Source organism: Struthio camelus, chromosome 20, assembly GCF_040807025.1.
Source record: "Struthio camelus isolate bStrCam1 chromosome 20, bStrCam1.hap1, whole genome shotgun sequence".
Lineage (NCBI taxonomy): Eukaryota > Metazoa > Chordata > Aves > Struthioniformes > Struthionidae > Struthio > Struthio camelus.
Window position 1 is genome coordinate 5,954,975 of NC_090961.1, and position 26,728 is coordinate 5,981,702.

Below are 26,728 nucleotides of genomic sequence, written 5' to 3' on the forward strand. Positions count from 1 at the left end.
CCGAGTCGCTGCCTGCCGCGGTCCTGCACCCCTTTCCTGCCCCCAGCAGCTTTGCAGCGCTTTGGGCTCAGCACTGCTTGGTAGAAGCAGCGTTCGGCCACGGGACAGGCTGCGTTTCAAGAGAAATCCCTGCACATTTGTCAAATAATCCCCTCCTCGCCTGGGATAGCTGGGCCCCGTCCCCCGGCAAGAAAACATCTCCGGAAACGTGCCAGCTCCGGGCGAGCAGCCGTCCACGCACCCGCTGCAACCGGCGCCTCCCTTCCAGCAGGGTTAGCCCGGTGCCAGGGGCCTGTTTGGGGAGCCTTTCTGAGGGGTGGTAGCGGGACCCCCTTGCTGGGATGGGAGCCGAGGCTGAGCACGGCCCCCAGGCGCTCTGCAAGCGGCAGCGGGAGCACAGGGCCCCGGCTGCCGGCACTGCCGCCCCGCGCGGGGACCCTGCCCGCGGCTGCTGCCCGCGCTGCAGCGCGGCGCCCGCCGGCCCGGCTCGCAGGGAGCCTGGTACCGGCTGATCCTGGGGGAAACCGATTACCAAGGGACTGATTACGGAAGAATTTGTCCTGACTTGTGCTGCAAACAAATGCCGTGGCGCAGAGGGTCCCCTGTGTGCATGGGAAACGCACGCTTTGGCTACGCCTGTATTTTATTTGAACAGAAGCAGCAAAAAGGTACAGCACGTGTGTGTGTGTGTGTGTGTGTAGGATTATATACCATTTTTTAAATATTTTCTCCCATTATCAATTATCGGGGGGCATTTCTGACGTGCTTGAACGCCCAGAGCAGCGAGCCGTCCCTGCGAAGCGGCCGCGTACCGTGGCCTTTTGCTTACTTCTTGGCTCTCTGCTCCGTTCCCAGCTTGGATTTTTGGAAGACTCCGGGTCGCTCTGCTCAGAAAGTCCTGCAAACGTCTCCTCGTGCCGTGCCAGGAGCCGGGCTGCTGCCCCCAGCTACCGGGCGCCTCCAAATGACGGTCCGCCAGCGGCGCCGGCTCTGGGGCTCGGCGCAGGGCGGTCTCCGCTCGGCTCGGCGGCGGCCGCGGGGGAAGGCGACGGCATCGCCGCTCCCCGGAGTCGTCCTGCCCCTTCCCCGCGGCTCCCGAGACCCGGCTCCCGGCCGGCGCCGGCGTCGGCGCCGCGTGCGTCCCCAGGGCCCAGAGCGGGCTGGCAGCGGCTCCTCGGGGCGCCGACCCCGCCAGGGAGGGGATTTGTGTCCTGTCGGCTCCGGTGACGCTTCCGCTGGCGGCGCCGAGGCGGCCTGCCGGGGCAGCGGCGGCCGCGACGAGCCCCCTTCCCAGCCCGTCGCCCGCCCGGGGCGCGTCGGGAGGAGATGGCGGCGCCCTGGCGGCGCCCTCAGAGGTAGAGGGCCACCAGGACGTAGATGACCCAGCTGAAGGAGGCGAACAACCCGAAAAGCAGGCTGAAGAGGACGAGGGACTGGGTCTTTTTGGACGCCAGTTTTGCCTGCACCATGTCTCCTCGGCTGAGCGCGGCCCGGGTCTGGCGCGGGGAGGAGAAGCGGGGAGGTGAGGAGAGCCGGGGCGTCGGGGCCGTCCGCGCTCGATGCAAGCGGGGGCCGTGACCGAGCCGGCTGCCTGGCTCCCCCCGGCGAGGAGCCGGGGCCGGAGCGGGAAGGGGAGGGTCGGCGGCCTTACCTCGTGCGAGTAGACGAGCGCGACCACCCCTGTGAGCAGGCAGCAGAAGAGGGTCACCAGCACCGACTCCACCATGTAGTCCTTGGGCGGGCGCTGCCGGCGGCCGGCGGCGGCGGGCGGCCCGGCGTCCAGCTGCCCGTCGTACTGCAAGGCAGAGCGGGCGGCGGGTGAGCGCGGCCCCCCGCCCCGCTGCCCGAGCCGCCGGCTCCCGGCTGGGTTTCGGGCCGGCCCGGCGCCCGTTCGCTGCCGGCGGAGCCCGGGCGCGAGGGGCGGCTACGTACGATGGTGTAGGGCAGGGGGCCGGGCGGGAGGCCGCGGGGCGCGCAGGGGCCCGGCCCCGGCTGGTAGACGACGGGCTGGAAAGGCGGGAAGAGGAGGTGGACGCTCTTCGGGTCCGGCGGCGAGTACGGCGGCGGGTCCCCCGCCAAGGCCGCCTCGCCGCCGGCCGCCGCCTCCTTGGCGGCTTCGTGGCCGGCGCCGGCCCTCGGCGGACCCCCGGCCGCCGCCTCGCCGCCGTCCGGCGTCGTCCGGAGCCCCCCGGGCGCGGCCGCGGCGTCGCCCTCCGCCGGCTCCGAGCCGCCCGGTGCCGCCGCGGGTCCTGCGGAGACGGGGAGGGAGGCGCGTGAGGAGAGGGGAGACGGCCGCGCAATGGCGGCGCCGGGGGGGGGGGGGGGGCAGAGAGGGGGGGGCCGCGGCCGGGCTGGGCGTCGGGGCGTCGACGGGGCGCCCCTTCCCTTCCCCGCCGGGGTCGGGGGGGAATTTCTGTATTTCTGGGTTTTTTTTTTTTTTTTTTTGGTTTTTAATTTCCGCCCGGTTTCGCCAGCCCTGGGGACAGGCCCGGGTTGGTTGGGGGGGGGTGGGACCTCGCCTCGGGGTGCCACCCGGGACCCCTGTGGGATTTTGGGGGGGGGGGTAAAGGGGAAGGCGGCGGCGGGTGAGCGGGGCTTACCTGGCTGCATGGCCGAGCCGCTCCCGGGCCGCCGCCGTGTCCGCCGCCGCGCGGGGCCGGGCCGTCATTAATCATTGACGAGGGTGTTTGCCCACGGCTGTGTGCGCAGGGCCGTGCCAGCCGCCCCGGTGCCGTGCGGGGTCCGGCACCGCTGCCTCCCCCCACCCCAACCACCCCCAGGCGCGACGGGGTCCAGCTGGGCTTGGGGGGGGGGGGGGCAGAACATTTTGGGGAAAATGAGCCAAACGAGGGTGCGCTGGTGCCTAGCAAGGTAAATGCGTAATACGCTGCATGTGAGGTGTGTGTCGATTATATGCAGTTATAACTATGCGTGTTTGAATATGCAACAAATAAATGTATGAAAATATTGTAATTTATTTATACATTTTAACACACATATTTGCATGTAGAGTGTGCTCTCGCTCTACCTACCTGTGCCCCTGAGTATTATAGGGATGTATATACACGCATGCACACCCACCCACCCATCCACACACCCACCCATGGGTGTGGCGTGCAAAGTGTATATGTGTGTCCATATATACAGACATAGTTATATACACGTTTGTATATATGTAAATATATATCTCCACATATACATATAAGCATATATACATGTGTCGGTATATGTATAAATACTCCTTCGTCCCCCCCACCCCCCCCCATATTTCGCAGCCCCGCGCTGTGCCCGGGACGGCGGCGGCCTCCGCCTGAGACCGGCGCAACTCGTGGCACCTGTTGCCCTCAGCGCGGCCCCGCCCCCCGCGCAGGCGCGCCGCGGACTACAACTCCCAGCGTGCCCCGCGCGCGGCGCTGAGGGGCCACCGCCCCCCTCCCCCCCCAACCCCGGCCCGCCATGGCTTCCGCGGGCAGCGGCGGCGGCCCCGGCCCCGCCGAGCCGGAGCGGCCGCACCCCAAACCCTTCCTCATCGGCGTCAGCGGCGGCACCGCCAGCGGCAAGGTGAGCCCCCCCCCGCCCCCCCTCCCCGCCGCGGGTGCCGTGGGCCGGACCCTCGGCCGGTTTGTTTGGCGGCGGGGAAGGTGAGGGGGGGGGGGGTACTGGCCCGGCGCCGGCGGGTGCGATGAGCTCCGTGCGGCCTCAGCTAGGGCAGCGCCGCCGCCGCCGCCGTCACCACCCTCATTGTGACAGTCAGGGCGGCCGGACCGGGCCGCAGGTAGGGACGGAGGGCGGGAGCCTCGTCGAGGGCGCTGGGCGCTCGGTCCGCGGCCTCCTTCCCGCCGCCGCCTTCCCCGGGCGTCAGCCGCGGGCTCGCGCCAGCCCCGCGCGCTTTCCCAGGGAAGCGCGTTTGTCACCTGGCCGCGGTGCGGTGGAGCGACCCGCACATCTGTTTCCCAAAGGTTACCCTTTTTGCCTTTTTTTTTTTTTAAAGGCAGCTCGAGAGGTGCTGGGAACGCCCGTTCTTAAAGCACGCTGTGGCCTTCTAGCGAAAGCAGCTACCCCGCTGTTTAAGCAACGCTAAGATAAGAAAGATGCTTGGAAGAAAGCCTTGGTCTTGTAAATTCTTTGCCGGCCCCGATAAGGGCAGGAACGAGAGATGCAGCATGCCTCTGACCCCATAAAGCTGTAACTCTACTCCTTGATTTTTCTCTCTCCCACCTCCCCCCTGCGTGCTCCTTCCTCCACGGGGATGTTTCTAACTGCAGCCAAAGCCCCTACGTCGCAGAACAGAGGGAGGGTACTCATGCAGGCAAAGCCAGGCCAGCGATGTTGCTGGTTCCCCCGCTGTTTCCTGGACGAGAAGGCACCGTTTAGTTTTTGTGCTCTGTGTAGCAGAGATAATCCTTACCTACTTCCGCAGGCTGCTGTGAGCTTTCACGTTTGCAAAGCCGGGTGCAGAAGGCCGATGTGCCCGATTGCTTTGTGTGATCCGTTCCTTCTCAGTCCACAGTATGCGAGAAGATCATGGAGCTCTTGGGCCAAAACGAGGTGGACCATCGCCAGCGCAAGGTGGTCATTCTCAGCCAGGACAGGTTCTACAAGGTGCTCACCACCGACCAGAAGGCCAAGGCGTTGAAGGGGCAGTACAACTTTGATCACCCAGGTAAAGCTACCGAAATCAGGCGCACGTACACACGGGCGCTCCTCATATGGCTCAGGGGAAGGAGGCGTGCCTGCAAGGGGCACTGAATCTGTTTTGGAGGACAGCTGGGAGTGTTGTTCCTCTTACCGTTGGAACTGTAGCAAATCCTTCAGGGCAACCTGTAGCACCACAGGGGTGTTTGCGTTGCTTTCCCTGTTAATCAAGCCCCTGTGAAACCTCTCTTGCAATGAACCGCTCCCTCCTGCTTTGCTGCACCTCTCTGGTGGGTGGATGTTAGCTGCTGTCTGGAAGGGGGTTTTGCAAAGCATTTCCAGACTTTTAGCACGTAGAGACAGGCTATTGTAACATATTTGCTGTGCTGGGAGGTTGCAAGTTTTAAAGCTGCCTGCCACGAGGGTAGCAGCTTCTCTAGGCGTGACAGTTGTTAAAGCAGGCAGCAGAGTGTCTCTTGTCATTCATTTAATGTGTTACAAGACCACCAGTATTCAGGGAACAGACTGCCAGAAACTCTGTTACAAGGGTGAGCTGTTGCCAGGAGATCAAGTCTACTCGTGGTGATGTCTTATTGTGACTAAAGCTGTGCAAGCTTCTTCCTCTTGTCTTTTGAGGTTCAGTTTTACCAAATGCACACTAGAGCTAAAGCACAGTTGAATTGATGTTTGGAGACTGGCTGGGGTTTACTGAAAGGACTTGGAGAACAGGTAAAGTAATGGACAACCTGTAAGGCTAAGCCAGAAAGAACAGAAATGCTTCTTCCTTCCACGATTGTGTCTTTAAATTGCACGCATCACCGCCAGGAAATCTTGGAACTTGCACTGCTGCTGCAGGTGATAACTTCCGTTTTACCGCATCTTTGCGGAGTGATGCTGAAGAGTTGGAGAGCGTTCCAGCTTCTGTGGTGCTCTGTCTCCTCAGTTGCAGCTGTTGAAAGGCACTGAAATAAAACGCACAGAGCTCCAAGTCCTTTCCTGATGAATTCTTTTCCACGCAACAATGGGAAGAATGAGCTGCCTTTGTCCGAAGCATAATGTCTGTTGTGGTTTAAACAGGGTGGGTAACTCTCCTGAAAAGCCCTAAAAATGTCTGAGGTTTTCTAAATTACTTTTAACTAACAGACTAAGAGAGACACACAAAGAAATAATTTATGTAACTACCAAGTGGTAGGAATGACAACTTCACGGTTGGGTTCTTTATTTCAGTGTACTGTAGTTGCTTATAAACAACGAATTCTCTCTTCCTTGTCTTTGTAACCAAATACAGCAGTTATAATTTGGGGTGGGGAGGGGGTCAGAGTGCTGCTGGTGGGAAAGAATAAGCCAGAAGGTCCCTTTCCCATGGTGCAATACTAGACCGCGAATTTTTTCCTTCAGGACTAGAAAATCTGAGCAGAACATTTGGTATAGCGGCATCTGAACTTCTTCCTCTTTATACCCTCCTCTTCCAGATGCTTTTGATAATGATTTGATGCATACAACCTTGAAAAATATTGTTGAGGGGAAAACAGTTGAAGTACCAACCTATGACTTCGTGACCCATTCTAGGTAGGTTTCAGCTCTGTGCCAAGTCTCTGGCTTGCATAGCCACCTCTGTTTGGTGCAGGAGCTGCCCCTGCTTACCACCTGGCCCTTAAAGACTCTTTGCATGTGGTACAAGAGCCATTTAACCAAGTGCTGTGTGCTTTTTTTTTTTTTTTTTTTTCCTTTCTTGGCAGGCTGGCAGAGACAACAGTGGTTTATCCAGCTGATGTTGTTCTTTTTGAGGGGATCCTGGTCTTCTACAGTCAAGATATTAGGGACATGTTCCATCTCCGGCTCTTTGTCGACACAGATTCGGATGTCAGGCTGTCCCGCAGAGGTACTGCTCTGCTGTCACGCGGCAGTGTCAGCGTGGTGGTGCTCCTTATCCATCTTCACGTTCATGGTACAACTCATGGTTTCTTATTTTCCTGTTCCAGTTCTGCGAGATATGAAACGTGGGCGGGACCTTGAGCAGATCCTCACCCAGTACACGACGTTTGTCAAACCTGCCTTTGAGGAATTCTGTTTACCGGTACTAAATGTTTCACTAATTTGATTTGTGCTTTTTGGGGAGAGAAAGAAAAGGGTTGCCTGGGAATTAGCTGCACCGTAGGTGCAGCAATAGTGGCAACAGCTTTTGATACTGGTCTTTAATGAGTCCCACGCACTCCCCCTCCCTCATCTATTTATTTAATCACTGCAAGCTCTTTGTATTAGGAACCTAAGGTTGGTCCTTTCTGCTTGCAAAGCACCATGGTAATCTATAGCAACTATGCACATTTTCTCACTCCTCGCTGCCAAGGCTGTTTTAGCATGGGGCCTTTGACTGGAATGCTCCCATACCTCATTTATTCTTAAGTCTTGAGGGACAGGGGGGAAGTCTATTTATTTCCAGCAGACGCTTTCTCAACAAGGAATACTGATGAAACCTGAGGCAGATCATTATACAGTCTGCTTGTTATGCCATACAATGCAAGGCCAATTTAGGTGCTCACATAGTCATCCTATTAATTTGTAAAAGCCTTTGAGAACAAAATCCTGTATGTAGATTAAAGAAGATGGAAAAGACTAGCCCAGGTGTCTCTTGTTCTAGATAAAAGCAATGCTGAGGTTGTAAAGGTACTCACTAAAAATGCTCAAATTGCTAACTGATTTATAAGTTGGGGGGGGGGGGAACTATGGATTTTATAGGTGGTTAAAAAAAATCAATAAAAACCTCGTCAGAGGCAGGAAGGAATTTCACATGCACATTAGGGGCCTTAGCTCTCAGCAGAGATTTAGTAATGGCTTGTGAAATGCTGATTAGAACCAACTCTTACCAAACAGACCTCAGCCTTGAAACCCTTGTACCACGCAAAACAGACAATCCGTTTCAAGGCAACATACTCTTCAAAAGGGCGTAACAAGTACTCCCACACTTGACCTACCTGGTCAAGTGTCTACCTGGCTTTTACCTGGTGATTCGTTACAAAGGGACAGTAGGAAGATGTTCCTGACCTTACATCCACTGTATGTTACCTGGTACAATTTTTTCAGTTCATTTAGATACTGCCTTGGCAGCAAGCTTTAACTTGCAACACAAGAGCATTAAAATAAGTTTAAAAAAAAAAAAAAGAAAGGAAAAAGAAAACGCCATCTTTGCGCTCAGATTTCAGGTGCTTGGTAGTTTCTTCCTTGCCTATAACTGGCTTTTCCCAGTAACAGTCTCTACCACCATTTCTGTTTTGCAGACAAAGAAGTATGCAGATGTGATCATCCCCCGAGGTGTTGACAACATGGGTAAAAGGGAGTTCAATTCTCTGGCTTTAGGGAACCCACCGTTGGGGTTGGCTGTGGGGAAGTGACAGTGTGTGGGGTACACCACTGCCCTGCTGGCATGCTTATAATGAAAGGTGTTTTGTTGGAGGGATGCAGGGGAGGGAGTTGCTCAGAGCCTGGCCTGGATTTTCAGCCACTCAGTCTACGAAGGACTGGAACATGTTATACACGACTGGAGGGGCAAAGCAGGATGCTGGTTTTAGAAGCTGGCATTGCAATTGTCTGCCTCTATTGAGGTTTGACCTCACTGCCGAAGGCAGGCATAGTTTCATTGAAGGGCCTGCTGTTAGTTTATGCATTTGAGTTGGACAGGGTTGGATGCTCCACCTTTTTTTTGGATAGCTCAGCCAAGAATGTGTCCTGTACTCGCTGTTCCTCTCTGCAGTTGCTATAAACCTCATAGTGCAGCACATTCAAGACATCCTGAATGGAGACATCTGCAAGTGGCAGCGAGGGGCAATGAATGGACATGGTCGGACCTACAAGCGCCCGTTCCCTGAACAAGCAGAAAGCAGCAACGTGCTGGCAGCTGGCAAACGGTCCCATCTGGAGTCCAGCAGCCGTCCTCACTAACCTGCTAGAGTCTGAAGGGTTTGCCTCTGATCCAGACAACTGGCCAAGAAAACTTTGGGAAAGAAAAACTATTAATAAATGGTTTGTGAAGTGCCCTTTCAATGGTCATAGCAGCAGAAGGGATACTGGTGCGAAACCTCGCAGAGAGGAGAGGAAGGAGTTGGACTACTGCCCCTCTCCCTGCTGAAAACCCTCCCCTTTCTCCCTAGGCCGTCTGGCTCTATTATGTTACTCATTGAACTGGTTAGAGGCAGCTCTTCTTGCCTTTTTTTAAAAGTTTTCAAAGTGGCATCTAATGCTGTAAAGTCTCCCCTGAAAGTTAAGCACTACCACGTGTTTAACAAGATATCCCATTTCCATGATGCTGCTCTTCCTTAGCAGGAAAATTAGCTGTGTTTTCTTTTTCTTTTTTTTTTCCCTAAAAGGAAAACAGTCTCTCTTGTCAGACCATGTTAATTTAAACAAGCAGGTGCAGTCTTTATTCTTCTCCACCTGCTCTTTGGGACCTTGAGACCTAGTTCTGGCACTGCTTTCCTGCTGACCAGCCTCCTTTATCACGTGTAGCAGCTGTGGAGCAGGAGGCCTGACCTTATGAACACAACTGTAGCAGAATCTCTTCCCCAAGCTAGAGGAGAAACAAAGGCTCTCCGGGACAAAAGGGAACCTACAGTTCATCAAGAGGACAGGCCTGAGAAGCAGTGTGATTCTGGTTCATAATCTCTACCTTCTGAGGCTCCTGAACCTTGCTACACTGTATGTAGGTGAGGCTTTCCTTTTTGTACCCAAATAAAAGTCTCCTTTACCATAGTTATTGAATAGTGAGCGCCAGCTGGATTGAGTTGCTCACTTGGAAAAATAAACCTGACCTTGTCAGGTTTAGTGGCTTTGAGGACACTTCTGTACTGATGGTTCCAGGTTCTGCTGGGCAGAATCGATCCACTTACAGAACTGGGTGGTGAAATCTGCAAAGGGGAAAGATGTTGCAAAACCCTCCTTCTGATAGTACAAACAGCTATCTATCTGCACACGTTTCTACCCTGAGTAGAGTCAAAGTGCTTACCTTTCACTTGAGCAGTTTTAAACTCATGAACGTTCTGGTTTTTCTAAAAAGAACATAGGAGGCTGGAAGTATATACAGTGATATCCCTATTTCTGTAATGTACCCCAGATAAATGAAACCACAGCAACATAGTTTCTGGAAAACTTCTGAAATGAAGCATCAGTTGGGCCTCTCAAAGTATCTATGTTGTAGCTTTCTGTCACTGAGTCTGCATTTAGAGTAGTTGTAATGGGGAGGGAAATGTTATTAAGAGGAACTTTTTCGTATTTGCTAGTTTTCTAAAACGAAGGTCTGGCTGTGTTGCCTGTGGATGTGTTGCTTTGGCTAATAAACAAATGAACAAACAGTGAGCAGAAATTGCCCTTTTTTTGTAATATATAAAAGGTGTTTGTGCTACTTCTGCTACAGCAACTCAAACATACCAAAAGGAACACTTTTGGCAGTCCTCTTATACTCATCGTATTCTTATACTCAACTTCTTTCTCCCTCTAAGGTCAGCTCAACATTGTTAGCTTCATTTCCGTAATGGCTGAAGCTTTAGAGAAAAGAATAAAAATGCAGTCTGCACTGTCATCCCTATAGCATCTACAACACAGTAGAAAGCAGTAGAGGTTGGTTAGCTATCTGCTAGAGAACACCATGGCTCAGTGGTATGTGTGCTGAGGAGAGAGGGGAAAGCAGGTCATTTCGTGACTGCTGCTGAGCTCTTTTTAGATCAGGGTGACAGACTAACTTAGAGCATGAGCTACTTCACTGAAGCATTAGCCATCAGAGCACCTTTAAGGAGTAGCAAAATAGTCACTAAACTCTCCTTTGAATGAATCTAGTGTTTGATCATACCTTCTTAGTAGGGGAGAAGATCAAGGCAGCCTTGAACAGCATTTGTTACAGCAGTAGGGAGCTCTACAGTTAAAAACACCCTGGTCAGTCTAGACTGCTGTTCTGGGTAAGCTTTAATCGCTATTGCAAGATAATGCAATATCTGCTGCAGCCACCAAAAAGAAAAAAAAAAAACCCACCAACAGCACAACCTGGCCTGAGTACTATACCCATTGTTGAAAACCGGTAGAGTGAGCTGCTACAGGTTCTCCAGTAACTGGTTCTGTGTGAAGGAAGCCAGGCCTCATCTTACATGCTGCTACCCTGTGCATTCCTCTGCTGATAGAAGTCACAGTAGGAGCTGAATTATCTATGAAATTAGAATTAGAATTATCTATTACCCTGAACCCAAATCTACACGTTAGAGCAGATTTCCTTTCAGCATTATCAGTTCTACCTTGCTCAAAGTTCCTCTTTCTAAGAGATCTGAAGTGTAACCCTGTAGCCCAGTAAATACAGTACTGCCATTGCTATTAACAGGCCACAGGCTTTGTACTAACTCTGCAAGGCCTCAGGCGCTGTCTCGCTGACTTTTCTCTTGGCCTGCCTGGAGGTTTGTTTTTAAGCTAGTTTAGCTGTAACAGCTTTTTTTTTTTCTTTCTTTAAAAAAAAAAAAAAACACCCTAATTTGTTTTATTTTTGCTTAGGCTTATAAAAATTATGGTTATACTACATGCTTATACACAGATAATAGTAACAAGTCATTAGTGGATGGAGACGGAACTATTTATAATCCTAGCATAAAGTCATAGTGCAGAGAAATAAGGATGATGACAGCAAAGGCTGTAATCGTGGGGCACTGAATTTAGTGTAGAGGACTAAAAGCACGGGATGATACTGGAGACGGTAGGGCTAATTACTGGTAGTTAAAGAAATGTGAACTTTCGCACTGAACAAACACTGTTTTTTTTTTGTTTGTTTGTTTTTGTTTTTTTAGGAGAAAAGAGAACCAACCCAGTATCTGGAAGACTGTTCATCTAGAGTAACTTCTGTTGTAACATGGCATTGAAGACCAAGGAAAACAAACAGAGCATGATGTAAAAGCGCTAGGAAACGTGCAACATAGAAACCATCATCATCATCAGCCTCCCAGCAAAGAGGAAGAAGAAACCCCTGTCATCAACATCATACTCTGCCCAGCAAAGGACCTAGGATGCTGACAAATTGCTATAACCACCCTCTGGACTGAAGCCAGCAACCTTACAACCCTGAGGTAGAGTGGAAAGGGGCAAATAACAGACGTAGGGACTGGGAAGCATGGTCCTAACCACTTCAGCTATTACCACTGAGACCTTTTCTGTAACAGTATTCTTTTATTTTTTTCTTTTTTTTTTTCCTGTTTTAATTAACGCTGGACTGATGCCAATTATTCAATAGGCCTGAAAAGATTTCAATCATCCTAACACTAAATTCTTGGCTTTGCAAAAAAGGTGTCCTTTTTTTTTTTTTTTTTTTTTTCCTTTTTTTGTTGCCCCCTAACAAGCTTGTCAGTGTAACAGGCTGTTACCGTTTCCGGATGAGGATGTTCCAGCTGTCCTTCCAGCGCAAATCCTTGAGCTCAGCAACTGATAGAGCGGGTTCCCCGTAAGTCACAGGGCTGAACGTGCAGTAGACAAGGTAAACTGAAGAGAACCAGGCTACAATCAATGCACTGAACATACTTTTGGAAAGCAGCGATCTGGGATGCAGTTGGGGGAGAGAGGAGAGAAAGAGAATTCAATTTACATCAAAGCCTATCCAAACACTCCCTCCAACTGCAAGAGGCAGATAAAAGTGCCTGTCTTTTCTACAGGAAAAGGCCAAAATGTGGCCACAGCCATGTTGGAATAAAGACATTACTGGAAAAAAAGAAAAAAACCCAAAAAACAACAACAAAACCCCCACAAATCTACTGCTTTCCTACAATAGCTTGCCCAGAGGATAGCGCTGGAGGAAAGAACCATTTCACTTGTTTTGTCCTTATCTGTTAAAACTGTGTGATGACCCAGATACCTGCAGAGATGATTGCTGAGGTGCTGCAATACAATGGGAATCAAGAGAATCTGGAATGTGAGGGCAGGTAGGTAGTGGTACAGGAAAAGCGTTTTCTCCATCACGAAGAAGGGCAGGTAATTCACAGCCCAGCCTCCAACACAGATCCCCCCAGCTGATAGCCAGAGCTGCCATGCATCTGCAACAGAGAGAGGAGAACATCTCTGACCCTGATACCATCTTAAAAAAAAGATGTCCTTGGAAGCTTAAAAGCCTCTAAGAGGTCACCTACTTGCCAGTTTGTAGTCTCTACAGTTTGTGTTAATGAAACCTTTAACTTGACCACACTCCACAATGGAGGGAAATGCTGAAATTATGTCATGCTTTTATGACGTACATATCAAGACAGACCCAACGCTAAAATGAGGCAGCTTCACAGCACGACAGCAGAACGCACTTCCAGAAAGGTTAGGGTAAAACAGGCCATGCATTGGAGATGACACCTCTTTCAGAAAGACCACATTTAAATAAATAACCACACACAGTCAGTATCTTCCTCTATTTCTTTTAAATCAGTCACCAAGGTTCTCAGCAGATTCCCAGTCTGATGCCGGGCGATTTCTCTCATCCAGGGACTCAAATATTATGTTGGCTACTCTATTGTTTCCCAAAGTACTTCTTGCTGGGCAGGAAGAAGAGGAAGTACTCCAGATGCCTGTGTGTCCCAAATAAAAATTTCAGAGCCACTGCACAGGAAAAGGTGCTAACATAGCTAAATACACAGCTGGAAAAACGTGGCTCTGGCCCCATTAAAGTTTAGTAGAACAAGGGAACCCGTTTCTATGGAATCAGACCTTCAGGAACGTCGTAAATTCTTCTCCTTCGTCGTACCAAGTACCACAGTGACAAACACATGTAGATCAGAGCAGCAACATTAGCTGAAGCCCAGGTGAGAACATTCCCAATGAGGTGGATCTGAGCCTGCAGGAGAGGAGATGATCTGAGCCAGAAGAAGGAACACGCCACAGTTCTTTTAGATAAGTTCAATTGTTACCCATGTACACTTGCTAAATTACAAGTTCAGAAGGTACCTGGCTAGTAACCTGGTCTTTCTTGGAACAAAGCAACCTGATAAATGTTGATGCTCTTAAGACTTTTGTTATGTTTTGTTTTGTTTTTTTAATGTAGGACATTTAAAAGATGCTACTGAAGACAAACTCATCTTCTAAATAGAATCAGTAATGGAAACTATTAAATTGAAGTTTAAAAAAAAAAAGTGCAAGTAGTAGTGTGATTTCATTAAAATAAACCATTGTAAAATATGTCGCATGTCAAAAAAAAAAAAAAGACATTGCCCTGGGAAAAAAATTATTTGCTTTGAAACACCTACGATTCTTAACACAATAAGAGTCCATTCCAGACCACTTCTTTGGATTCAACTCTAACTGCAGCCCTGCTCTCACTCACACTTTTGGCGCTTACATCAGAACCTGCCTGCTTTGTTCTTTGGGCTCACGTTTATTCCTGTCTTCAGACTTACCCCAGAGGTTGGGTGGAGCCAGTAGGCAATATTTGTATCCATTGTGATCCAGTCCAGAGCAGAGGAGCTGTATTTATGTTCCGTGTCTTCATTTTTCAATGTCAGTATCTTCCACTAGAACAAAGGAAATAGAAGGCTTTCAGAATTGGAACCACAATGGAGACACCAGGCATGGATGAGCAGCTCCAGATGTAAGATGGTTCTTAAGTTCTTAACCTGAGAGTGGAAAAAAAAAATTAATCTCTTGTACTGGCTACTGATCAATAACAGGGTTTTATTTTGTTCTAATAAAACGCATGTTCCTTAGTCAATTTCTGAAATGTTAGTAAGGGGCATCAACACTACTGATTTCACACATAAAAAACATTTAAAGTTCACTTTCAGAGAGATTCTGGATGCCCAGCAGCTCTTCCTCCCTTTTCTTTTTTTTACACAGTCACTCATGTATTCCTTACTGAATAGTACAGTTGAGCAGTTTCTAAAGCCTTTCTAAGGGCATTCAGATTTTTTTTTCAAACTGAGGGAGCCCAAACTACTCTATTAGCAAGGAATAAACAATGAATTTCCAGACTCAGAGTTTGCAGAAACGCCTAACTTCCTGATCTGCAACGGAATAAAGGACAAAGGGAACAGAAAGGGAATAGGGAGGACATTCACCTGCAATTCTGCGAATTTGGCCATGAAGCTGAGGTTTTTACTGATGTCCATCTGTGTAGGAGAGTGGAGCTCCACTTCCCTCTCTTTCTGCTCTTGGCCTGGAAGAAAGCAGTGCGGCTCAGAGAGCGCTACACAACAGCGAGAAACTAAGGGATGAGCCCACGATATAACCCTGCTCCTCACTCAAGGGGCCATTCTGCGAGAGTCTAATTGCGAGATTGCTCCGAGGGGATTTTTAAAGGTTCAGACGCCACGGTAGAGCCAGGACCCACTCAAAAGCTGTCCAAACCCACTGCAGTAGTCTGGCTGAGTGTGGTAGGACACCCTGTGCCAGTGACCATGAGAACATCCTCCTCACTCCGTACCCAGCACAAGTAATTCTATGGGACAGCATCCTTCCACCCACGTTCCACTGCAGCTGCAGTATATCCAACACAACAGGTAGGTTTGGTTCCTCTCATACTACGAAGAAATGTACTTTTATGCAAAACACACGCACACATCATGTATTAACACGATACCTTTCCATGAACAGGAAGGCCCTCATCACAGAAATCTGTCTAGAGAACATGGCTGAGACGTACTTTTCCCGTATCTGTGCTCTTCCACATTCCAAACCATGCTCTGATGGTAGCCTTTCGACAGCTTCTCTCCAACCACCTCCAGCTGCCGGTATCCCCACTCAGGTAACGATGCTCCACTGAGCTAAAAGTGAAAGACGATATTAGACTTACAGTCCTGCCAACTTGAACTTGAGGCTGGAAGTTTCTAGGCCCTGTCTGCGCAGCGGATTAGAGGAAGGGACTGCTAAAAAGTGTGTGAAGAGTCACCACACAATCCTGCCTCAACAAATGCTAGGGCTATAAAGTCAGTGATTCTGGCAAACGCTGTGACAAGATTCTTAACCGCTCCAGCTGCTATGAGCTACTACGCACAGACCCAGCACCAATTTCTGAGGCAGTGCCTGAGGCTCAGTTGTGTACAGTGGTCACAACCTCCTGAGAAGCAGGATAGCTCTGCATGCTGAAAAGGAATCAGGCCATGAGTAGGACTACCCGGAAAACACACTGCCTTTTTTTGCCTTTTACCATTCTGAGCAGGTTGATTGTTTCATTTTATTTATTTGTTTGCTTTATATACTTTGGGCCTTTTGGAGAACAGAGACTATGCAAGTTGCATGAAGGAAATGCTGTAGGCAGACAACCACAAACCCACTTACCTTTAGCACTGCAGAGGTGTTCACATGAACAAACCTCACTTCTGACAGAATTGTCTTCCACACATCCGTGTCAGATTCCCGATTTACAATTTCCTACAACAGACAGGTATTTTCATTGTCATTTTGTCCCAGCTGTTTCTTCCAGAAAACAACGTGCTCCTCCCTTCCCTTTGACTACTCACCACTCTCCAGAGGTTCTGTGCTGGCATGGAGATGTTATAATCAATGTAACAGGAGACTTCTTGGGAGTGGGGGCTAAGAGGGGCAGCAACATCGTGCCTGCAAGACAAGTAAAATAACCACTCACAGATGCTCAAATATCATTTACCAAATTTGCATGAAAAACAAAGGTACTGAATTGGCTTAGATCAGATTCATCAATAAAGCAAAACCAAATAACTGGTTTGTACAGATTGCACTGTTTACTCTGAAAGAGAACACTCCCCGTTAACAAAAGCTGCCAGGAACAGGCTTAGAGGAAGCCAGTACAGATGACTGCTGTCCTGGGCTGAAGAACAAGCACTGATTGTAACAAACAGAGAAGCTGTTCACTGGAGTTTCCGATAATGAACAAATTAGGTTTGGATGGGACACAGCAAAAACCCAAGCTCAGAATGTTCCCCTTCCAGATCTGAGTGATATTCCAGTGCATGCTCACTCCCTTTGGAGAGCAGGCAGGAGGCCATTTCACAGTGCAGTCTTTATAGGCAGGAACCCACAGCAGTCAGCCTCAGCACACCGGCTTCTCGAAAATACTGTCTTAACTTTGAGAGCACGCCCTTTATCCAGGATTACGCTATGAAAGTCAGTAGAGCCGTTAGATGACTTGCCAGCCACACAAAATAGTAAATAACTCCGCCTGCCTGGAGAAGAGGCAACGAAGGGGGAAGGATGGAGACTCACCAAGGGAAATATGTATTTATGAATCTGCAGAACTAGCATGAATTGTATCAGGTAACTATGAGTCAACATGTCTGCATCCATCATTAGCCCCTTTAAAGACCACTAGTACAGTAGACTAGAAACAGCCAGCAGGCACTGAATAGTTTCTGATTAGCATCACATCCCACTGCAAAGTTGACTGCACAGAGTAAGTAAGCACACTGGATCCTTCCTCTCGGGCACAGGGATGACCTACGTTAATAACCATCTGAGGCCCCTCCTAGCCCCACTGTTTAAGAATTCATGAATAACAGGTAGTTTCTAGTGCAGCTGAACATAAGGGTCACTGCACTTCCACCCTGAATAGCTATTCTGAAAAACGAAAAAACAGAATGAGCAAGCAGGCCTGGAAGAGTTGAGGATTGGGAAAAATCTTACGTGTTGAGGTATCGAGTCGTGATGCCATGGACCAGCTGCACAATGTGTCCATGTCTGACAGGACGGGGTGGGTTACTCACCACCAGCTGCTGCCTGATGGAGTGACACACAAGAGGAAGTGGTTACATTCTTCTTTCTAAATAATGCAACCTTGTCATGACCAAACTGTCAGGTCAAGAAGCTGCAGACAGGGATAAAAGGAGAGACATTGAGGCAGTAAGATGAGAAATACAAGCAACCGATAGATTATACCGGAATGGAGACAAAGCTTGTCAAGGCAAAAGAGAGTTAAGGGCAGAATGACTCAGGGAATTGGTAATGGGATACTGATACCCCAGCCTTTAGGTCAGTGGTCTGAATCCAGGTCAACCAAGAGCGAGTTCAGATTATTCCCATCCAACAGCTGTTTGGTGGCTCCGCTGAAATGCGTAAGTGCTTCAGTGAGATCTGACAGGTGTTCTTACTACCACTGATATCACTTTTGGCAGGCTCATAAGAGAGATTAATGGCTATCTCCACGAAGGAGAGCAAACTCAACTTGCCTCTGAACAGGGCTAATGCATGCTTTGGCAAGGGGGAATGCTGCAGCTGACCGAGCTGCTGCCTGTACTTGATCACTCTGTGAGGCTCACAGAAGGCCTACACATTCTCCAGGCCTCATGAGAGTCTTGAGTCTGGAGAATTTTAAGAAGATACCATTTTCTGGGGTTCCCACAAAGACTCTGGCAGAGCCTACATTTTTAAGGTTTGTACTATGGCCAAACTTTGCCGGTGTGGATATGATTTACGATGGCACACAGTCCTTCTGGTAGGACTGTTTATACAGTTCCCAGAGTAAGATGAGAAACCTACAAAAGCAACTTTTTGACCAGCATAAAATGACATCACACAAGGGCTTTCACTGGCAGAGGTACAGGAACAAAGAGTCCTGCTCCTAACTGACAGTTACACTAGGAAAACGCTCAGTCACGGACATGCGCTTGGAATTCCTCCTGATGTGGCAGGCTCTACAGCTCATCCCACTTTTGAAGTACAAAGAAACACTCATTCTGCAAAAGTGATTTCTACTCTCTTCTGAGACCTGTTCAAGTTTGATTAAAGCCCATCAAGGCACGCTAATGCCATGGCGTGCACACTTCAAAAAGCAGAACTTCACTTTCATGCAAAGCACCTGAAGAGTTCCCGTCAGTCTCACTCCTCTTTAAAGTTCCCTTTGCACACAGCACAGCTCAAGCTCTGGTGGGAGCCGTACAAATAGAATTTCTGAGCCTTCAGTAATGCTTCTAACGTAACGAGGATGATGGGGCAATCAGCCAGCCTTGACCAACTCTGCAGCTGAAATGACTTTCCTCAGGGTCACATATGACTTCGACTTTAGTCTAAACTAAGCACTACTTACGTTGTGGAAGTGTATTGAAGCTCTGCTTACAGTAGGTTGGCATTTAAGTCTCTTGCATACTCACATTCCAGGATCTTTGACAATCCACCAGTTGTTCACATCCTTGAAGGGATAACAGGTCACTTGCTGTTGATGGGAACTACCTCGGCCATTCTCATACCTGTACAGAAGGTTTAAAAAAAAAAAAACAGGTGTGAAATAGCAAGCACATTTCTGTGCTCAACAGTCACAGCAATACAAATCTGCACCAGATCATTGGCTCCACTCTTAAAGGGCACAGAGAATCTGTGCACCTACAGCGTGCTCTGAAGGCTTAATGAACAGACTGCCAGAACCCAAACTAAGACAGCTGGACTGCGAGGTGAACCAGAGCGTATTTTCACCCTAACATTACATAATAAACCAGATTCCTCACCTGATGGGATAAGTATTCTTGTGAGAATGGAGCCAACACTGCATGGGTTTGCCCAGTACATTCCGCAGAGTAATCTGAGAGCCATAAGCCACCTCTAAGGGTTGACCCTGAGTGATTCGAGCTAGCCCACCCTGCGAAGCATAATGAAAGGATAAACGGAAAGAAGCAGCAGCAACCCAGAGGCTGTTTAAATTCTAAGAAGAGTCACTTGTCACTTTAACATAGCAGTAGCTTAGCATAATGCCGTCTCATCTGGTTGTATCTAAAAAAAAAAAAAAATCCAAGTCTTGCAGTACCACACTCACCAGAAATTAAATAAATCAAAGCCTGCAAGACTGCGGGGTCTTAGGGAATATCCGTAAAGCCATGCTGTACACACAGAAGGACTAAGCAGTCTCTTACAGATAAATTACACAGTCATCCTTGTAGTATATAAATGTCGTCCAGCAGAGGATTAAGTGACATCATTACATATGGCTTGCTTTCACCTACAGATGACACTGTGTGTTAGCAGTATACAACTGGATACATTGGTATAGTTTTCCTCGTAGTTGACTGTTTCAGACCGTAATCCCCTATTTTTTTCCCCGTTAATTTATCGGATTAAAATAAATTACAAATATAATCAATTTTCAATCAATATTCAAATAATACACATTTCCTTGTTGGACCAATTCCAACACCATCACTTAAGAGTTCAGTACTGTATCTGTTCCTGCGGAGTTTTCTGTGGAAAAGGCCAAGTCTTCAGCAGAAGAGTGAACAGATTGCTCTTAGTTCATTGGGAAAAAGCCTTTCATCTACTGTTAAGATTTCTGTCCCTTATTTTTTAAACTTAAAGCAGCACTACAGTACCAAAGCAGTAAAATGACATAAAAGGAACAAATATGCAGGATCAAAGAAACAAGAATGCAGGCCTTTCTTCTAATAGCAAACACAAGGCACATCTGCCCCTCTTCTGCCCTAATAAATTAGTTTCATGACCACATTTTCTTTACCTCTAAGCTGGCTTGGAAAGCACTTGTCATAATTTGGTCATGAGGCCCAGAGCGATACAGCAAAGCCAAGTGAACGTAGAAGAAGGACAGGTACATTGCCACTGGGATGATGATGAGGGCCAGCCCCCGAGCCAGAAAATGGCACAGCAAGGAAACCTAGAACGTAAAGAATTCACTGTTTTCACGTTCCAGATACTAAAAGTACCAGTGCACTTGGCTTGTTTTACTTGCCCCTCGTTCAGCTACAACACTGAGGACAGCTGGATAACTTCCGCTGAAGATTTGAACTGGAGCCAGCAGGAGGCATGTGAAATAGCAAAGGTTTTAAGCCACAGATCACCAAGACAAGGATATCAGCAGAAAAGCCAATCTCACTCACACGCTTTTCGTAAACTTAACTCCATCTTCCCCAGCAGCTGAGCTGGGAAACTGTTCTACAACGTGAGGTTTTGCAAACTATGACAGGGGACTGTAGTCCAAAAAACAGCTACGGGCAGAATCGTTAGCTAAAGGTTTGGAAGTCTCCCGGTTAGTTCCTGTTCTGAAAAATTACACGTAATGTATTTTGAATGTTGTGTTACCTACATTTGACAAGTTCTGGTCTCCTATCATGTGCCAGAAGTGGAGTCCTGCGATGGCCAAAAGCAGCATATAGGTGAACAGACCCATATATTTCACTCTGAGAAGAGGGCACATAAAAACTTAACAGGGTTAAAAACCACACACATCTATGACTGTTACTTAATGCAAGATGTATATATTCAAACTCTCTTGAACAGGATGCATTAAAGTCCAAGGGCTTTGTTTCATGACAAGGTCAGTATGCCAATATACATGAGCTTCAAGTCTTTGACCCTAGAGGAATTACTTCCTAGAGAAAGTAATTTGTTTTGCTAATTAAATTAAATAGCGGGCAGTGACCAAGGCAGAGAATCTTCTTTGCAACAAGGTGACAGATCAGAAAGCACTGAGTTCCTAAATTCAGACTTACTGAAGCTTGAAGGGATTAGGAAGGAGGGGTGAAATGCTGATGCTAATTTATAACATAAAGAGAGCGCTGAGAAACATGTTTTGTTCCTCCCAGGACATTATCCTCTAATGCCTGGTATTGCTCCCCCAGTGAATTGATACGCTTACTTTAGAAATAGTCTAGCTCAAAAAAAAAGTCACGGGGAAGTCTGCTCAGAACAGCACCAAGAACGAAGCCCCACAGATACCCCAGATGGTAGGCAGGAAAGTCAGCTTAGCAAAACAAAGATACGTCCGTACTTACCCAACTGCACAAGAACAAGCTACTCCAGTCAACAGAAGCCAAAACCACCAGCTTCCAGAGAAGGAACTTAAACAAAAGGACAAAAGAAAGAACATCAGAGTGAGATCTGGACACTCGCTTGGATTTCTAATATACTTGCTTGAACACAGCTAATTTAACTTGGAAAAAAACTGCAGGACTCCACTATTTCTTCTTCTACTCCGAGGTATCTCATACTCAACCTCCCAGGCCACCAACTCTTAGCCGTGACCTACAGGATACTGTTAAATGTACTTCTCTGTATTCTGAAAAGCAATTCTGAGCGCGACAGGTCTACCTGGCTTCTGATACTGCAGATAAAGCAATGCATTCAGCCACTTGCTGAACTGAAGTTTAAAGCTGATCTTACTTTAAGATCATGTTCTGCAAGGATCAGAGAACTACGAAGTCACAAGAGAAGAGTCAAAGATCTCTAGATTCAGTGCCTGCAAACAGCAACCAAGGAAAGTAAGTGACCTACTAGCATCAGTATTTCTGTGGAGAGAAGGAAACTAAAATAACAACACATCCGGGTAGGCAAATGTGTGCTTCCCAAGGGATTTTATTTTAATTAAAAAATAAAAAAGACAACCTTGCTACCAGTTAAAAAAGATCTTAATACTGTTCAGAAGAGCAAAACCTTGGGACAGCCTTGCGAGAAGTCAAAGTACTGGATTTTACAGAGAGAGGAAGTGCATTTCAGGAAGGTGAAGTGACCTACAGAAAACCATGCACAGCCTGTGATCAAAAGAGTCATCAAAAGAGAATCCAAAAGGGTAGGAGACAATCCATCTTTACCTGTGGCTCTGCAAATTGTAAAACTTCAGGTAGGACAAAACTGCAAGCAGGATAAAAAATATCAGTATTGATTCCAGGAGCATGAACCTCGACTGAGTGATCAAAGAGTTCTCTGTTGGAAAAGAGAGACAGACAAAAAATTAGAGAAATTTATCTGCAGGGAAACTACTAGGCAAGTGCTCTACCTCAGAAAATTACATCATTATGCAAGGGCAGAACCTGCCCCTTTAAGAACGGCCCATCCATTTCCAATCCTACTGGCTGTATTAGGGAAGTGTTGGGTTTAAAAGGACAAAAACCTTCTGACAGGAGCAAAGTGCGTGGCCAATACTAGTCCCCAAGGACACAGAAGTGGGCAAGAAGTAAGAGTCTGGCAGTAGGCGGATAAAGCTGCTGTGCTTGCCTACAAAAGTAAAGAAAATGAATGACGGGATACTCAGACAGGTGTTTCTCAAGGCAACAAGAGTCAAGGCAGTGACCCAAGTAAGCGATGAGCATGATGATGGCTCTTCAAGAAAGAGAGCTGCATGGAGCTATGGCTGCCTTGTGCAGGGTTTCCTGAACTGGAACCAGAGCAGCAGGTAACTAGGAGAAGTTTCACTTATCAAACTGCTAAAGGGCTGGTGAGAGGCTCCTTCCCTCTCGGGCGGTTGCAAGCAAGCAATGAGAGAAAACGAAAAGAGGTATAAACATGAAAACAGTGTCAAATCATGGTGCTAGGGACGCAGGCTGGCTTGCTGCAGTTTGGAGACAAAGAAATTTGATGAGCTCCAACTATAAGTAGAGCCCTCCTGCTGTTAAAAACCAGTACGTTGTAACTCATCCTGTAAACCTCTGAGGAAGAGAGTAGAGGGCTTCTCGCAGGCAAGAAATGTGTTTTTCTGTGAGGTGTTAAGGCTGGCTGCTTCGCTCAATAACGAAGTGAACTAGCAGTATCTCGTTCAAAAATACAGTCTAGAACGGCAGCCTGCTGCAGAGTGGTAAGGACTGAGGGGACGAGAGAGGCCCAGCAGAGACCGATACGGGCCAGGACTGTAACTGGGCTCCAATGTTTTGTTAGCATTCTGTGGGGAGATGCTATTCCAGCCACTGCTCCTTTTACATGCTTTAAACATTCAAAAGGGGCGGGGAGGGCTATACCCTCCCTGTATGAAGAACGGGGCCCATGGGAATAATCTTACCTAAGAGAATCAGAAGAGCAGCTCCAAGTGCAGCACAGTGGGAGAAGTGCAGCTCTACCAAAATCTGGTATGCTAAAGGCACACAGAGAGCACCAGCCAGCGCTGGCAGAAGTCGCAAGGACCAAACAGGAACATTCATACTATATTCTAAAATAGGAAACAACAGTGACGCAAGAATTTGGAAACTATTAATTGCAGAGAAGCTGGTTCAATACACAACTCATTAGGACTACAACAACTTGTTGAACGTGACTCCTACTCTTAAGTTATTTATTGTCTGGCTTTTACTACTTAAACTGTTTTCACTAACTAAAAGTTTTTGTGCTACGGGAACATAATGTCTTAAACTTCCATCAGAGACCTGCAGAAGATTTATTTAAAAGGAGAACTGAAAGCATCAGATAAAGCTTTATTTCTACTACTCAGGAAAAAAGGAACCTGTCAGGTGCTGAAACACTGCTTACCTTCTCAAAAGAATGAGACAGTTAAAATCAGCTCTTACCAGCTCCAATTCTGTTCCATAAGAAGTTTCCATCAAATCCCCCTAAGTAACCTAAAACATAAACAACCATTCAGAATTTCCAGGGTCAAAACTAGAGTACAAAAACGGGTGCTAAACTGGCCCTGGAACCATTTCCCAAACACACAGCTCCTCCATGCATGGAAGCTTCTTTCCGAAAAAGGATCCTCTTTCCTACCGTTTTGCCTGTAGCGGCGCTTGATAAACTGCAGAAGCATTGAAGAAAATACATTGGGAACAACAGATTCTCAGTGACAAAGGTAAACGTAGATTTAATCCTTCCTTCCCATACAGACGCTTCTCTGTCGTGCACGTCTCAGCTACAGAAAGGAACTCAGGCCTTAAACTCAAGTTTGTTGCCTACTATTTCTAGTCACTAGCAGCTCTCATCTTACGTTCCTCTTTATTGAAATGACTGGATAACAATGAAGTAATGGATACGTGGCTCTATTGCTTCCCAAGTACACGTGACAGCCCTGTAACAGTACTAAATAAGGGAAATCCTAACTCTCTCTACATCAGAACCTCTCAATTTGCCTTGTACTTTTTCCCAACGACAGAATCTGGCAACTCATGTTTAACCAGCACTTCTCTCTTCCAGAGCAACTGACAGCAGACGCTTCCCAACTTCAGCAGATGCCTTACCTCCCAAAGCTAGCAGCATATGGCCAAAAGGTGGGCCACTGTCATCCACAAAGAAGATTCTCTTCATGTAGAGCGAAACGAACTGGCCATAATACACTTCATCAAAACTGAAACATAACAGACAGAAACACATCAAGTCTAAATGGAAGTATGCAGCAAGCTACAGGGATACTAGGGAAGGAAACACTGATTTGTTGGCAGAAGGCTAAGAATACAACGAAGCACAGTGAAGCACTTCGGCCCCCTTACCTTCCCCTCTTGAGATTCTGTTAAGGAAACACTACCACCACGTTTACTGGGGCTGGCATCAGGCTAGCTCTGCTCTTCTGCTGCTGCACTCTTACTCACAAGAGTTTAAAAAACAAAAGCCTGTGGCTCCAGTAGGAAGTAAAACATTTTACTCACACCACAGCCCGTGGATAGGAAAGCCCCCGAAGACGACTTATTAATCCCATCACAGTCAATGCCAAGAGGTTCATATTTATCTCTGCAGTAACCACAATTGGTTTCTTCAGAAATCCCAACATCCTGTCAGAGGTCTGTGCAAACCTTTGAGAGCAATAAGAGAAAAGCAGCAGTCATCCTTTTGCTGTCTGAAGATCACTTGACAGAAAGCATCACCACTTTCAGCTACCGGTAACCGATGGTAACCGACCTTCCAAAGTTCTCTTGGTTCACACATGTATGTGTTTTCTGCTAGATACACTGTAGTAACTTTAAATCTGAAAATGAAGGAGTTACTAAACTTCCCAAAAAAACCCCACCTAACTTTTCATCTGCCCTGCTTCTACATGTATATGATTCTCTGCCATCGGTAATAAGCTAGAAACTTTACTTCTTCTTACACTGGTTTCGCAGAAACACAATAGCTTAATTCAAGACCATATTAAGCTGCTCACTGCGCTATGCACTCCTCCCAGGCCAAACTCTGGTGCTAATGGTACACCAACCAGATGCTCAGACACCAGACTGCTCTCATAGGTCTTTTTTTTTTTTGTTTTGAAGTTATTTCCTTGTAAACGGAGCATATTTGGTTGGTCAGGGGAAACCCACAAACATCCTCTGTCTTACAAAGTAGGCTATGGGAGCACTAGTGTAGGTGATGTAGGACTAGCGCAACCTAGGGGCGAGGGAACCCCGCAGAAAGCATGACTCAATTTTGCGCTGCTCCTGTGGGCAGGAAGAACTGCTAAGAGTTAGCTATACTGTCAGAAAATCGGACACCAGTACTGTATCTCCTCACCTCAATGCAACTGAAAGTTACTGGAACAAATCCTTCTGCGTGGCTTTGATCAGGTGAGAACAAAGCAAGCTGCGAGCACATCACCACCACCAAGCGCAGTAGCACGGTCCTCGTTTCTCACTACCTAGAAAACACAAGTCCTGTTCAGCTGTGCGATGCTCTGCAGAACTGCCTTCTGCAAGAAACCCCTCGCAAAGCTGCGCTCTCTACCAGCACCAGGAACCTCACAGTGCTGCCCCACATGCCTGTGCACAGGGGCAGGCCCTGTGACCCCAAAGAGCACTCTGAGGAGGGGAGAGGACCCCACTTTGCATGAGTCCCTTTCTCCTTGCAGTGCTGGCAGGCCTTGAACCCTGGGGCAGGAGGAAAGCAGGACCTCTACTCCCCCAGCCAGGCCTGGTACCCTTCCTTAAGCCTTATGGGGGGGGGCAGTGGAACCACTAACTCCTCCACCAGTCCCTGTACCCCCTTCTTGAGCTTTATGGGGGGCAATAGGACCCCTAACCCCCATAACTAGCCTCCTGCCTTCCCCTTGAGCCTTACAGGGAGGTAGACGGGACCCACCAGCTGCCCCCTGCTAGGCCCCATACCCCTCCCGCACTGCCTCGAGCCTTATGGGGGAGCGATAGGATCACTGACCCCCCCCCCCCCCCCCGGCCGCCAAAGGGCCAAAGGCCTCATCCCCCGCCTCAAGCGTTACAGAGGGGGCACCAGGACCCGCCCCCCCTCCCCCCCCTCAGGCCTCGTACCCCTCCCCTTGAGCCTTACGGAGCTGGGGGGAGGGCAGCGGGACCCCCGCCGCCCTTCGGGGCGGCAGCGGGAGCGGCCCCCCGCCCTGGCGGCGCAGCCCTGAAGAGATGGCGGACCCCTTCCCTCCCCCTCCCCCGCAAGGGGGCGGGGCCGGCGCGCACAGCCCGCTCCGCCCCCTGCCGCAGCGCCGGATGTGGCGTCAGACGCACGCGGCGCCGTGAGGGAAGCGCGTCTTGTTGCTGCGGCAACGCTTTCGGCGGGCAGGCGCGGG

General features: G+C 48.5%; 3 protein-coding genes across 11 annotated transcripts; 1 reads left to right on the forward strand and 2 right to left on the reverse strand.

Moving 5' to 3' along the window:
* Nucleotides 1-625: 625 nt before the first annotated feature.
* PRRT1B (proline rich transmembrane protein 1B) lies at nucleotides 626-2,650 on the reverse strand. The gene is made up of 4 exons (XM_068915344.1): nucleotides 2,601-2,650; nucleotides 1,933-2,249; nucleotides 1,652-1,795; nucleotides 626-1,496 (listed from the first exon to the last, which is right to left on the reverse strand). Exons 1-4 carry the CDS (start codon nucleotides 2,608-2,610, stop codon nucleotides 1,350-1,352), a joined length of 618 nt encoding a protein of 205 aa, XP_068771445.1. The 5' UTR covers nucleotides 2,611-2,650; the 3' UTR covers nucleotides 626-1,349.
* A 729-nt stretch (nucleotides 2,651-3,379) lies between these two features.
* UCK1 (uridine-cytidine kinase 1) lies at nucleotides 3,380-9,977 on the forward strand. Its single transcript, XM_068915343.1, has 7 exons — nucleotides 3,380-3,561; nucleotides 4,504-4,663; nucleotides 6,108-6,204; nucleotides 6,375-6,517; nucleotides 6,618-6,712; nucleotides 7,911-7,959; nucleotides 8,384-9,977. Exons 1-7 carry the CDS (start codon nucleotides 3,457-3,459, stop codon nucleotides 8,569-8,571), a joined length of 837 nt encoding a protein of 278 aa, XP_068771444.1. The 5' UTR covers nucleotides 3,380-3,456; the 3' UTR covers nucleotides 8,572-9,977.
* Nucleotides 5,098-26,607, reverse strand: POMT1 (protein O-mannosyltransferase 1). 9 transcript variants are annotated; one of them, XM_068915335.1, is made up of 22 exons: nucleotides 26,476-26,607; nucleotides 25,708-25,831; nucleotides 24,870-25,013; nucleotides 24,465-24,571; nucleotides 23,802-23,852; nucleotides 23,300-23,446; nucleotides 22,119-22,230; nucleotides 21,303-21,368; nucleotides 20,615-20,708; nucleotides 20,030-20,185; nucleotides 19,032-19,162; nucleotides 18,681-18,776; nucleotides 17,218-17,310; nucleotides 16,080-16,176; nucleotides 15,898-15,990; nucleotides 15,263-15,383; nucleotides 14,679-14,776; nucleotides 14,022-14,135; nucleotides 13,336-13,462; nucleotides 12,503-12,680; nucleotides 12,018-12,188; nucleotides 5,098-6,619 (listed from the first exon to the last, which is right to left on the reverse strand). In XM_068915335.1, exons 3-22 carry the CDS (start codon nucleotides 24,989-24,991, stop codon nucleotides 6,601-6,603), a joined length of 2,193 nt encoding a protein of 730 aa, XP_068771436.1. In that variant the 5' UTR covers nucleotides 24,992-25,013; nucleotides 25,708-25,831; nucleotides 26,476-26,607; the 3' UTR covers nucleotides 5,098-6,600. The 9 variants fall into 9 exon arrangements, 8 of the variants coding, with proteins under 8 accessions (XP_068771436.1, XP_068771437.1, XP_068771441.1 ...); XR_011135665.1 differs by having other exon boundaries at nucleotides 6,479-6,619; nucleotides 12,018-12,132; XM_068915336.1 differs by having other exon boundaries at nucleotides 6,479-6,619; nucleotides 26,457-26,603.
* Between the last annotated feature and the right edge of the window lie 121 nt (nucleotides 26,608-26,728).

Coding starts and splice junctions, on each gene's coding strand:
- POMT1 (XM_068915335.1), bottom strand. CDS start 24,991: ATGTTGGGATTTCTGAAGAAACCAATTGTGGTTACTGCAGAGATAAAT. Junction 21,369..22,118: donor TACAATTTGCAGAGCCACAG/GTAAAGATGGAT, acceptor CTTTTGTTTAAG/TTCCTTCTCTGGAAGCTGGT. Junction 12,681..13,335: donor AATTTACGACGTTCCTGAAG/GTCTGATTCCAT, acceptor TCTCTGTTGCAG/ATGCATGGCAGCTCTGGCTA.
- PRRT1B (XM_068915344.1), bottom strand. Junction 1,796..1,932: donor GCCCCCTGCCCTACACCATC/GTACGTAGCCGC, acceptor TCTGCCTTGCAG/TACGACGGGCAGCTGGACGC. Junction 1,497..1,651: donor CGCTCGTCTACTCGCACGAG/GTAAGGCCGCCG, acceptor TCCCCGCGCCAG/ACCCGGGCCGCGCTCAGCCG.
- UCK1 (XM_068915343.1), top strand. CDS start 3,457: ATGGCTTCCGCGGGCAGCGGCGGCGGCCCCGGCCCCGCCGAGCCGGAG. Junction 4,664..6,107: donor GTACAACTTTGATCACCCAG/GTAAAGCTACCG, acceptor CTCCTCTTCCAG/ATGCTTTTGATAATGATTTG. Junction 6,713..7,910: donor TTGAGGAATTCTGTTTACCG/GTACTAAATGTT, acceptor TCTGTTTTGCAG/ACAAAGAAGTATGCAGATGT.